The sequence below is a fragment of the Balaenoptera borealis genome, assembly GCF_965194805.1.
Source record: "Balaenoptera borealis genome assembly, chromosome: 14".
NCBI classification, from domain to species: Eukaryota; Metazoa; Chordata; class Mammalia; order Artiodactyla; family Balaenopteridae; genus Balaenoptera; species Balaenoptera borealis.
Window position 1 is genome coordinate 50,876,504 of NC_138875.1, and position 13,110 is coordinate 50,889,613.

Below are 13,110 nucleotides of genomic sequence, written 5' to 3' on the forward strand. Positions count from 1 at the left end.
CTGAGTCCCCAGTGCCTAAAATATTAATTGGCACATAATAGACTCTCATTAGGAGATAGTTTTACAAGAAATTGTCCAACACGTACCAGGTGTTTGGCATTTATAAAAAGGTTATTTGATAGAATGTTATCACCTTACTGCATAAATAGAGTTCCAGAGTTCCAGTCTGATGTTATCATGAAAGGGCTGTTTTTTTTGTTTTAAATTTTTATGTTTAGCTTTTGTTTCTCTAGTAATTAGAAGCTCTTTGAGGTTATGAGACGATTATTTTTTTAGTTTGCATCCTTCATATAGTGTCCTGCTCACTTCAGAACTCGGTAAATAACTTACAAACAAATTGCATTTTTGTTGTTTGGCAAAACGTAGAATGCTTGCATGTGTAGGCTTGAGAAAGTTACCGTGATACCTTGCTGGTTTCATTCTCAGTTACCACTTTTTCCTTTTGTCCTCAATTGTGGACCATCACACCGTTACTCTGTGAGTTGTCTCTGCTACCTGTTCTTCAGTGAGGTAGTTTAAGAGCAGCTGTGGTGGCTGAATAATACTCCCCCAGTGATGTGATTAGTTAAGTATCTTGAGATAGCGAGATAATCTTGAATTCTCTAGGTGGGCCCAGTGTAATCACAAGGGTCCTTCCTTTTGGGGGAGGAGGCAGGAGGATCAGAATATTGAGGGAGAAAAATGTAAGCATGGAAGCAGAGGTTGGAATGATGCACTTTGAAGATGGAGGGAGGGACCACGAATCAAGGGGATGTAGGGGACCTCTGGAAAAGGCAAGGGAACAGGTTCTCCTCAAGAGCCTCCAGAGGAAGGCAGCCCTGCCAACACCTTGATTATTAGCCCAGTGAAACTGACTGTAGATTTCTGACCTCCCGAACTGTAAGAGAATAATTTGTATTGTTTTAAACCAGTAAGTATGTTGTAATTTGTTACAACAGCCATAGGAAACTGATACAGTGACTCAAGGCAAGAAAGCTTGAAAGATCACAAAACCTGTACAGAGTGTTCAAAGTTTAGTTTGATTTGCTGGCTTAATAGTTACTGAAAAGGATGCTGTAAAGAATTGAGATGGCAGCTTCAGGTCGGTGATTTGGGGTGTAGTTGATGGAATAATGAAAGAATATTATGTGCTACAATACAAGCATCAATTTTATAGTAGAGTTAAGCTCTTGATGGTTTTTTTCCTTGTATTTTACACAGATCAGAAACCTCTTGATCTTGCCCAGGGTGCTGAAATGAAACATGTTCTTGTTGGTAATAAGGTATGTGGTAATGGATTACATTTATATAATGTAGAAAAAAATTTTGAATTCTTGAAATACATAGATGCATTGTTAATGAAAACATGTTTTTCCGATAGGCCATCTACAAAGCGTTGAAACGATACGAAGGCCCTCTCTGGAAGGTAGGTTGGGATGGTTTTTTAATTATAAAACTGGAAAAAAGATTCTCAGGTGCTCTCTTGTTAAAATTCTTTTTAATTATTTTTTGAAGTATATGTGATTTAATAATTATTCGATCTTATCATGTAAACCATTTTTATACTGCTGGACTTTATTAGGCATCCAGTGATTGTAGCAATTAACTGTTGGTCTGACACTTTTAGGTGACCAAGTTTGTACAGAGAAGAGTGGAGGAATTTTTTTTTTTCTTACTTAAGCATAGGGTTACAGTATCATCTCTGTTATGAACATTGATCCATGGAGGACTCAGGAGGAATTTAATATTTGAATTGTCACAGAGCACACATATAAAATCTTTCTAGTTCTAAAATTTCTTTGCTTTTTGGAGTTCATTTATTTTCTAGAATTAACTGTTTTGGAGCATATAGTTTCTTCTGCATTTGCAACTGCTCCTTCTATATATTTATGTACATGTATGTTTATATTGTATAAAATTTAGGATAATTCTCTTTTTTTAGAAACGCATTCAGGCCTTTGAGGAAATTGTCTTTGAAGCCCACAACTGATATATTTCCTATAAATATCCTTGCACAGTATTGTCAGAACTATAAACTGTGTTCATCGTTGATCTTACCAATGTGGCATTTCTTCTGTCCCTGTCACCCTGTAGTAGTATGTTTTCATTTCTGCACCCAGTTCCTCAGTTCCTGTTTGTTCATTTTTGAGTGTGCAGTGGTACTGTCCGGATGAAAGGCTCAGATAGAACTGTCATAACTTAATTACTTTTTATCAGTCAAGTATTTGAATCTAGATGTATCAACTTGGAAAAATCTTTGTTTTTTTTCCCTTAGAGTTCAAGATTTTTTGGCTGGAGATTATTCTGGGTAGTGTTAGAACATGGAGTCCTCTCATGGTATAGGAAACAGTAAGTATTATGATCCTAATACTTGTTGAATTTCAGCATCTAAATTTTGAATGATTAAAAGTTTTCACTAATCTCTTTTCCTTTTGCCTTGATAATTTATATTTATTTTGAAGGCCCGATGCAGTCCATAATATTTATCGCCAGGGATGCAAACACCTAACTCAAGCAGTATGCACGGTAGGATGACACATGCATCTTTTGCTTAAACTGTGAAATCAGTCCTGCAAGTGATTGCCCTAAATCATTGGTATAAGCTGCCTTGTAAAATCTTGGGGTAGAAGGCACTTGTGCAGTTGAGTTGGCCCTCCATATCTGCGAGTTCTGCATCTGCTAATTCAACCAACTGTGGATCAAAACTATATAGGAAAAGGAATTCCAGAAAGTTCCAAAAAGCAAAATTTGAATTTGCCGTGCACCAGCAACTATTTACATAGCATTTACATTGTATTAGGTATTATAAGTAATCTAGAGATGATTTAAAGTAAGCAGGAGGATGTGCATGGGTTGTATGCAAATACTATGCCATTTTAGAAAAGGACCTTGTGCTGCCGTGGATTTTGGTATCCTTCAGGTGTCCTGGAACCAGTCCCCCCACAGATACCGAGGGATGACTGTATATGTTTTTATTTGAGAACAAGTAAAGTTGTGGAATTCCATTTAAAAAATATAATCAAGTTAAAAAACATCTCTACGTATTGTGGAATAAGAGATGCATGATCCAAAAACATTTATACAGAACTTTTACCATTTTGTATGTGTATGTATATACTTATGTATGTGTATATATTCACACAATGTATGCATATACATATCTACATACATATGTGTAGGCATGCATGTATTTGTACATGGGTAAATCTGGAAAATGGAAATTTTTCTGGTGGTAAAATTTAAAGCCTATGTCAAAATTGGGATTTTTAGGTTCTCCATATTCACTTCTGGCTGTTTTGCTTTTACCAGCCAGGAGAAAGAATTTTTTCCTCCTTTGAGATTAGTCTAAGACTGGAGCCTAGACATACTTTTTCGCTTGCTGCTTCAAGTTCTTCAGGGTTGTCAACATGCCACGGCGGTGCACCCGCTCTTCAGAGCACAGCCCCTGCCTTTCTGTGTGAACTCCCGGAGGGCCAGCAGCGTCGCCCTTGGGCCGTCACAGGCTCAGTCACCTGCGCCTGCACTCAGGCCTCCTTACACAGGCTGGTCCCTTAGTGTCCTCGCCCCCCTTCCTCCCTTCGCATTAGACCAGAGGGCCAGGGAACCGCTCTCTAGTCTTAGCCGTCTAATCTTCTCGTTTCTTCTGTTAGTGCAGTCCCGGCCATTCTCTTCTGTTCCAGCTTTTGATTCATTTATTTAACACTAAGGTTTGTCTATCTTAAAACAAAAAATTAGACAAGTTGCTCCCTCACTCTTTTAAAATTTCCCGGTTTTTCTTTAGAATTGATAGTTTCTGCTGTGTTATGCTTCACCTTGTTTTATAACTTTTGCTTCTTGTATAAGTGTCTACTTAGAGGCTACATTTATGAATCCATATTGATACAAGGTAACAGGCATTCAGTGACTACTATGAGGCAGGCTCTGTTCACTTTCTAGACTCTTAAGGTAGAAGCTTAGGTTATTGATTTGAGACTTTTTTTCTTTTCTAATACAGGTGTTTACACCTATAAATTTTGTTTAATTGTAAAATACACGTAACATAAAACTTACCATCTTAACCATTTTTAAGTTCAGTAGCGTCAACTCTATTCACTTTGTTGTACAGTAGGTCTCTAGAACTTTTTCATCTTGCAGAACTGAAACTCGATACCCATTGAATAGCACCTATTTCCAGGACCCCACACCCTGGCAACCACTATTCTACTTTCTGTTTCTATGCTTTTGACTACTTTAGATATCTCACATGAGTGGAATTATACAGTATTTGTCTGGCTTATTTCACTTAGCATAATGTCCTCAAGGTTCATCCATGTTATAACACGTGACAGGATTTCTTTTTTTAAGGCTGAATTATATTCCGTTGTTATGCATAGACCACATTTTCTTTATCCATTCCTCTATCAATGGATGTTTTGAGTTGCTTCCACCTTTTGGTTACTGTGAATAATGCTGCTATAAACACGGGAGTGAAAATGTCTCACCAAGATCCTGCTTTCATTTCTTCTGGATATATACCTAGACGTGGAATTGGTGGGTCATATGGTAGTTCTATTTTTAATTTTTAAGTAACTTCTGTACTGCTTTCCATAACATCTGCACCATTTTACATTCATACCAGTAGTGCTCCAATTTCTCCACATCCTCACCACAACACTTGTTTTTTCTGTGGGTTTTGTTTGTTTGTTTGTTTGCCATTCTAATAGGTATGAGGTGGTATCTAATTGTAGTTTGATTTCCATTTCCCTGATGACTAGTGATGTTGACCATTATTTCATGTACTTAGTGACCATTTGTATGTTGTTTTTGGAGAAATGTCTGTTTAAATCTCTTGCCCATTTTTTAATCAGTTTTTTTTTTTTCTTGTTGGTGTTGAGTTGTAGGAGTTCTTTGTATATTCTGGATATTAACCCCTTATCAGATACGTGATTTGTACATATTGTCTCCAGTTTCATGGGTTGTCTTTTCACTCTGCTGATAATGTCCATTGATGCATAGAAGTTTTTATTTTTTATATAGTCCAGTTTATGTTTTTTCTTTTGTCACTTGCGCTGTTGGTATCACATCCAGGAAACCACTGCCAAGTCCAGTGCCATGAAGCTTTCTTCCCAAGTTTTCTTACAAGAGTTTTTATAGTTTTAGCTCTGACACTGAGGCGTCGGTTTCTCCTGAGGCCTTTCTCCTTGGCTTGCAGGTGGCGGCCTCCTTGCTTTGTCCTCACATGACTTTTTCTCTGTGTGCAGGCATCCCTGATCTCTCTTCCTCTCCTTGTAAGGACAGCAGTCATACTGGATTAGAGTTCCACCCATATGATCTCATTTTACCTTAATTACCTCTTATAAAAGCCCTATCTCCAAATGTAGTTTCATTGGGGATTAGGGCTTGAACATATGAAGCCCTTAATCTGGTTGAGTAAGTTCTTTTCCTTTCCTAGTTTACTGAGATCCCTCATTATGAAAATCTGTTGAATTTTATTAAACGCTATTTTCCATGTTATTGAAATGATCATATGGTTTTACTCATTCTGTTAATATGATTAGTTGTATTGATAGACTTTAGGGTGTTAATAAAGTCAATCTTATATTGCTGGGACAAATCCCAGTCGGTTATGATAAATTACCATTTTAATATATTGTTAATGTTTTGTTAAGATTTTTTGCTTTTTTGTTCATGCTGGATATTGGTTTATATTTCTCCTGTGATATTTTGTCTGGTTTCATATAATGAATTGGAAAATGTTCCTTTTCAGTTTTCTAGAAGAGTTTGTATAGGATTAGGTTACTGCTTCCTTAAATGCTTGATAGAATTCACCTGTGAAGTCACATGGGCCAGGAGGTTTTAGTGCGGGGGTGGGGGAGGATTGTAGTTACAAATTTAATTTCTTCAGTTGCTATAGGGCTGTTCACATTTTCTGTTTCTTTTTGGGTTGGTGTTTGTAATTTTTGCCTTTCAAGAAATTTGTCCATTTTCTTCTGGGTTATAAAACTTAGGGTTAGTAATATTCCCATATTATGTTTTTAATGTCTGTGTGATAGGTAGTGTTATATGATATGCTCTTTTACTTTTTATATTGGTAATTTGTGTTTTCCTTTTTTTCCTAGATCAATCTGTCTAGCACTTTATCAGTTTTATTGATCCTTTTGAAGAACCAGCTCTTGATTTCATTGAAATATTTCTCTTGTTTTTGCTATTTCTTTGATTTTTTAATTCATTTTAAATAATTTCTCCATGAGTTGGGCTTGCTTTGCTCTTTTATAGTTTCTTAAGGTTGAAGCTTAGATTATTCAAATTATCACCCAGTTCAAAATATTTTCTAATTCCTATTATGATTTCTTCTTTGAACCAGTGAACGTTTAGAAGTGTGTTGTTAAATTTCCAAATAATTGGGGTTTTCCTAATTACTGTGTTTTTGATTTATAATGTAATTCCATTTTGGTCATTGAACATTTTCGATATGATTTCCATCTTGTCAAATTTATTGAGACTTGCTTGGTGACTCTACATATGGATTATCCTAGAGAATGCACTGGAAAATAATGTGTGTTTTGCTGTTGTTGGGGGTCATGTCCTATAAACATTCAGTCATAATGGTTGATAGTGTTGTTCAGATCTTCTGTGTCTTTACTGCCTTTTTTTTTTTTTCTAATTGTATCAATTGCTGAGAGAAGGGTGTTTAAATCTCCAACTATACTTGTAGAATTATTTATTTCTCACTCTGTTACTGATCACATACATATTTATGATTGTTGTCTTCCTGATTAATTTACCCTTTTAGCATTATGTGGTGGTCCTCTTTATCTCCTGTAATAATGCATTTTGTTTTAAAATCTATTTTGCTTGATATTAATATAACCACTCAGGCTTTCTTATGGTTACTGTTTGCATAGTATCTCTTTTTCTATCTAGTTACTTTCAACCTAGCTGTATCTTTATATTTATCTTCTGTCTCTTGTAGATAGTGTATATTTGGGTCCCTATTAACCATTCTGACATTTTTTGCCTTTTAATTAGATTTCTTTTGAGAATGTGGTCCACTTTTTTACTTCATATGTCAAGTAATTTTGGATTTTATCCTTAATGTTAAGTTCTGGAGATCCTGGATTCTTTATTTTTCTCCATTAAATGTTATTTCCGTTGTTTTAGGTCATTTTCTTGGCTGGGTTTGGCTTGTAAACTCTGTTTCTTGGATGGCAGCTCTGGTCTGTATTTCAGTGACTGCTTGGAATCTATTTTGTGCATCAGTAAGAGATGTGAAAAGACAGAGTTTGGGATTCCCATCTCTGTCTCTTTCCATTGGGTGACTCCCCTACTCTCTTTAGTATTTATGGCTGCCCAGCTCTGCTTTTTTAATTTCCAAAGGCAGACTGTTGTCCAGGTATGCCCTTGCTGCTGTTGTGTCACCCTCGGGGACAGTACTAGTTCCAGGTGAACAGTCTTGGGGGTGGGAGCTTGCTCGCAAAGCTCCTTGTTTCCTTTCCTCCAAGGCAGCTTGCTCTCCCATCGAGTCGGCCGGCTCTTGTTCACACTCCAGCTCTTCCTGTTCTACTCTTCATGCTTTTACACTCAGTTCAAACATTTTCTGTACTCAGCTCAAACAAAAGCTTCAGGAGAGTGGCATGAATAAGAGATTGGAGTTCTTGTATTTGAAGGACTTATAGCCCAAGCGCATGCTATGTTATATTTAACAGGATAAAAGGAAAACTACATACCTAGTGACTATTTATTAGTATTTACTTTGATTAAGAATATGAAAGCCAGATGTGATGTAGATAAGCTGCAGTGCATTTGATACTCCTGATGTATCAATTTTTCTCAGTATTTTAAATGTTCCCTCGGGTATTATTGGCATGTTAATATTGTTAATTTTATGTATAGATAATTTTAGGGTTTTGTTTTATGGGCATGAATGATGTTGTCTTACTGACTTCTTTATATCCAAGGTAAAACCCACTGATAGATGCCTCTTCTTTATTAAATGCTTCGATGACACTGTTCATGGCTTCAGGGTTCCTAAGAATAGCCTTCAGCAGACAAGAGAGGTAATTTTATGGATTCGTTTATCTTTCATAAAACTTAACATTTAAGAATGTAAAGAATATAAGGTAGGCTCAATATTAACATCTAACATCTTGTAGATTGTACCTTTTTAACGGGAGTGATTATATGAAACTTTTGAAATTTGGCTTAGGAATTAATTCCTTATCAACATGCACCTGCAAGTATTTTCTGTTCTTCTTCTTCTTTAAATGTTGCTTCTGTGAATGTAAGAGGCCCTTATTGGTTTTGGAAAAAAGCCTAAATGATTATTTAGTCTACCTCTGAATTTATAGATGAGGAAAACTGAAGACTAAGATTGAAGTGACCTCTCAAGCTCATGCAGCTTGCAAGTAACAGAACCTGGCTCCAGCCCAGGTGTTCTGATTTATTACAGTGTAATTACACTAATTTATTACAGTGTAGACTCAGCCTTTCTTTGTGGTAAACTGAACAATAGCAGCAAGCAAGAAATTGGGATTGATATGACAGAAATTCATTGTGTAGTTATTTAATGGAGACTCCATATGCCTTCAGATCAAAACAATATTCGTAGACTTATCTTGTTTTTTGTAAATTATGTAAGGGGTTAAAAGGATCTATTTTCCAGAGCAGTTACCTTTGGCCTTGCAGAGAATCCTAAACAATACAAAACGTGACTGTCCCAAAATTTCATAAAAGGGTAAGATTTGACCCTGAAAAATGCTGCAAGAAATGAGGTAGAAGTAAGATAGATATTTTTAGGGCAAACATTCCATCTTTTTGTGAAATCACTAATTTTTAAAAATATTTGTTATTTATTTATTTATCTATTTATTTTGGCTGCACCGGGTCTTCGTTGCAGCATGTGGGATCTTTAGATGCGGCACGCAGACTTCTTAGTTGCGGCATGCATGCGGGATCTAGTTCCCTGACCCGGGATCCAACCCGTGCCCCCTGCGTTGGGAGTGCGGAGTCTTACCCACTGGACCACCAGGGGAGTCCCACTAATTTTTTAAAAACATAGTAAAAGTTAAAGCATCAGAGTAATTGTTGGCTCTCTTAAAATGGTCTGAGTGTCTTGCGCTTATGGCAAGTTGGTAAATTGTTTCTGGATGCATCTTATACAGTAACTTATTCAACAGTGTTGAGAACCTATAATTCTAAGTGCAAGATTCTCCACCCATTGTTTAGTTTTTATAATGTGTTTCAGTATTAATTTGAATGAATATGTAAACTTATAGATGGTATTTTTTAAAGTATTGGGAAAATTTTTTATCCAGACATGTCATGGACAAGAGACCTGCATCATTATTTTGGTGTTGGGAATTCTTTGTTTTGTTTTGTTTTGTTTTTTTGAGGCCGTAATATTTTTTTTTTCTCCACGTACATTTTATTCTTCCCAGATTGTTGTCATAATATCTGTTTTGAGTAGAAATGTGTTTTACTTTTATTTAAATCCTTGTATTATTTCAGGACTGGATGGAAGCAATAGAAGAACATTCTGCTTACAGCACTCACTACTGTTCACAGGACCAGCTGACTGATGATGAAGAGGAAGATGCAGTTTCTGCTGTAGACTTGAAGGAATCCTTAGAGGTAAGTAGGAAAACCTGACCTGTATACCTAACTCTATCACTCAGGTTTTACCAAGAATTTTTTTTTTTTTTAAATATGAGGTTTTGAAATTAAGATTTCTCACAACAGTGGAAGTAGTATTTCTTTTCCAGTAATATTCTCTTGCTACTTACGCTGTCTCTGTTACAGTATTAACTATCAGATATCTCGGTAAATAGGCTCTAAAGCTAGGCATGTGCCTGCGTGTATCTTTTTTGGTTAAGATTTTTATGTTGTAATCAGATTGTCATTCTCTTTGAAAGCTGCCGCCAGTAGGGGGGGCATGCATTGCTTGCCTTACTGCCCTTTATGACTTCACTGTATATTTCAGAGTTTAAATAATGCAACCATAGTGATACCTTTCGTGGTCTGTAGTTTCATTTAAAAGCACCTGTAATCTGTAACTTCATTGATTAGAGGTAAGGTAAAGCATCAGTAATGAATGGAGAGGCCCTCATCTGAAGTGACATCAGTGCCTCATCCATAGAGAAATACCAACATAAGTAATTGAAGTGAAATAGGTATTTTTTTCTTGGCATCAGTTTTCTGGCTATACCTTTTAAATGAATGGGTTTGGAAGAATTAGAACTACGAAAGGATGATGTGTTTCAATCTAAATAATTATGTCAGAGCATATGAATTTGCCTACTAAATTTAATCTTTTTTTTTTAAACATCTTTATTGGAGTATAATTGCTTTACAATGGTATGTTAGTTTCTGCTGTATAACAAAGGGAATCAGCTATACATATACATATGTATCCCCATATCCCCTCCCTCTTGCGTCTCCCTCCCACCCCTCTAGGTGGACACAAAGCACCGAGCTGATCTCTCGGTGCTGTGCGGCTGCTTCCCACTAGCTATCTATTTTACATTTGGTAATCTTTTTTTTAATGAAATGAATTTATTGCAGGATTTGAATGTTTCTAAATCAACAACTTTAGTGAATTTAAGTTTGCTAATACCGAAGGAGTTTTGTTAGGGACCTATAACCTTAAAGTAAGAAAGAGATTTTGACACTTTTGATCCCTAATCTTAATTTACGATGAACGTTAGAGAATTTGAGCCCTTCCATGTTTTGTTGAAGACATTCCCCAGTAGTTGACTGTTGCTTTACCAGCACTCCTTCTATTTTAAGGCTGAATATGTTTATGGTGACAGCCATAAGCATAATTTTCAGATCAGTGAACTTTGCAGAAGTAACATCTACCAGAGCATCTAAATAACATTAAAACTGTTCAGGTAAATAAAGAAGGTTTAAATATCTCTGACCAAAATCATGTTAAACAAGTAAAAAATAAAGCTGTGCTAAATATTTTAACTTCTGGTCAGGTTCCCTAAGTGAAAAGAAATCCTTCCCTATTTATCCACCCTCAATATAAGGTAAATGATAAAACCTGGAAGGGCTTACAAAGCACAGCAATTTCTTTCCCAGGATTATGGTAATTTAAAGACCTATTTAATGGAAGTTACAGGTAAAATAAAAGCATACTAACTTGCATATCATTAAAAAACTTGAAGAAATGTTTCTTCTTTAGCTTAATTTTCAAATTTTAGGGTTATCAGCCACAACTGTACCTTTTATTTTATTCTTTATTTGAATATTGTGTTAACTTTAAAGCCCTGAGGTTTTTGCCTTCTAGATTTTATAGCACCTGATGTCAGTGAGAGTTTCAGCCAGTGTTAAGTACTTGAGGTTTTGCAGGTTATACACTTATCTTTGTCCAACAGAATTTGAATGCTAATTCTGGGAATTCTGACTCTGTCTCAGTTTGTGGAGGTTGGTCAAAAATGGGAAAATCTGAAATGAACTTTGATGTGTATTGATGTGTAGCTTGTGGTAGACTGGCTCCAAAATGCCCTCGATCCCTGGGTTCTTCGGTTGCAAGGAAATACTCAGACCAATTTGTGAAATAGACCTATTCTAGATGTCTATAGACTTTCTAAAGGAAATGAGGAGCTCTAGGACTGGAATGTTCTGAAACTTCCCGAATTAACGTAAAATTAACCTCATTTCCTCAACATGCTTTTGGACGAGTAAGTAGATCTATAAGAAATTGGGGGAATGGGGGAATGTCCACACTGAAAAAATGACCATGTTATATGATACTCTTGGTCCCACTTTACCTCCACCTAAATGAGGGTCTCCAAAAACTTAAAACATTTTCTCTTAGCCTTCAGTCTGTCACTGCCTTGAGGTTAGGCCTACGGGGAGAAAAGTGTAAGACAAATCATAGAAATACTGGCCTTACAGTTGTTGCCTTAATGGCAACTTGAAAATATTTCAGAAATAAAAAATGGAAGAGAAATGTAAACAAGTATTGGTACAGAACTTCACTGTCCAATACGATAGCTACTAGATACACGTGGCTATTTACACTTAAATGAATTGGAGTTAAATGAAAAACTCATTTCCTCATTTTAACTAGCCACATTTCAAGTGCTCAGTAGTTACATGTGGCTATCACCTTGGACAGTGCAGATATAGAATGTTTTCATCATTGTAGAAAGTTCTTTTGGATCAAGTTGGGGTAGGCTCTTAGCTTGAGGGGGCACTAGGAGAGTGGGGTTTTTATTTGTTGATGACATCTTGATTCTTATAGGCTCTGAACTGTACCTGTGTGATAAGAAATAATGAGCAGATGATGCTAAATTTAAACCAAATGAGAAAGTAATATCAGACTTCCCTGACTGAAGAAGAAATGATTTCTAATTAAAATGAATGTGCAGAAAGATGAGTGTACATCACCTCAAAGCTGATAGAGTGGTACACCCATACAAGAATCAGGCAGATTTATATATATATATTGATATAGTTAAGATTTATAGCTACGTGAAAAGGGCAAGGTGTTAAATGGTGTATCTAATATGCTTCTACATGGCAGAAAGAAAGCAGGGATGTACACACACATTTGTATAGGTTAGATCATCCCAGGAAAGATGAGAAATTATTAGCAGTTGTTGCTTTGAGACTGGGAAAGGGGGAAAACAGGGACTGTAGGACTGACAAATACGTGAGGGAGAGTTGCCTTTCTCCATGTATTGTGTTTCTTTTTTCTTTCTTTCTTTTTTTTTAACTTTGTGTAGATAACTAATGCAAAATACAACATTAAGAAGATTACAAATCACCAGGTACCAAAAAGAATCAGTGTGCTGTGGACTGGCTTAGATTGAGGGAAGATGGAGTGTGGGGTTATCCTTGAAGTGGATTTGGCTGGAATTAGGAAGATTTGGAGATGAGTACGGGGCACCAGTACTCGCAATGCTGGCTGTTTTCTGCAGAGGAAAGTTGTCAGGGTTTTACAACCATTATTTTTAAAGTTTAATATTATTAAGGTACAATTTTTATGTAATAAAAGGAGGGCATTTTAGCATCTTCAGTGTGATGTGTTTTGACAAATACCCTGTGTAACCACCACTCCTATCAGGGTGTAGAACATTTTCATCACCTCAGAAAGCTCTCTGGTGCCCCTTCCAGACAGTGCCCTCCACTCGATCTCAGGCA

The 13,110-nt window shown here is 36.3% G+C and overlaps 1 protein-coding gene across 4 annotated transcripts in view; it reads left to right on the forward strand.

The window, feature by feature from the left end:
* Positions 1–13,110, forward strand: part of OSBPL1A (oxysterol binding protein like 1A) — a 217,630-nt gene that overhangs the window by 58,144 nt on the left and 146,376 nt on the right. For 3 of the 4 annotated variants that reach the window (XM_082355474.1, XM_082355473.1, XM_082355475.1), the window contains 6 exons: positions 1,201–1,262; positions 1,361–1,405; positions 2,255–2,328; positions 2,442–2,505; positions 7,917–8,015; positions 9,466–9,588. In XM_082355474.1, coding sequence (XP_082211600.1) covers positions 1,201–1,262; positions 1,361–1,405; positions 2,255–2,328; positions 2,442–2,505; positions 7,917–8,015; positions 9,466–9,588 — 467 coding nt within the window. Of the gene's footprint in view, positions 1–1,200; positions 1,263–1,360; positions 1,406–2,254; positions 2,329–2,441; positions 2,506–5,365; positions 5,389–7,916; positions 8,016–9,465; positions 9,589–13,110 lie in introns of those variants that run through there. The other variant, XM_082355476.1, reaches the window with a different exon arrangement.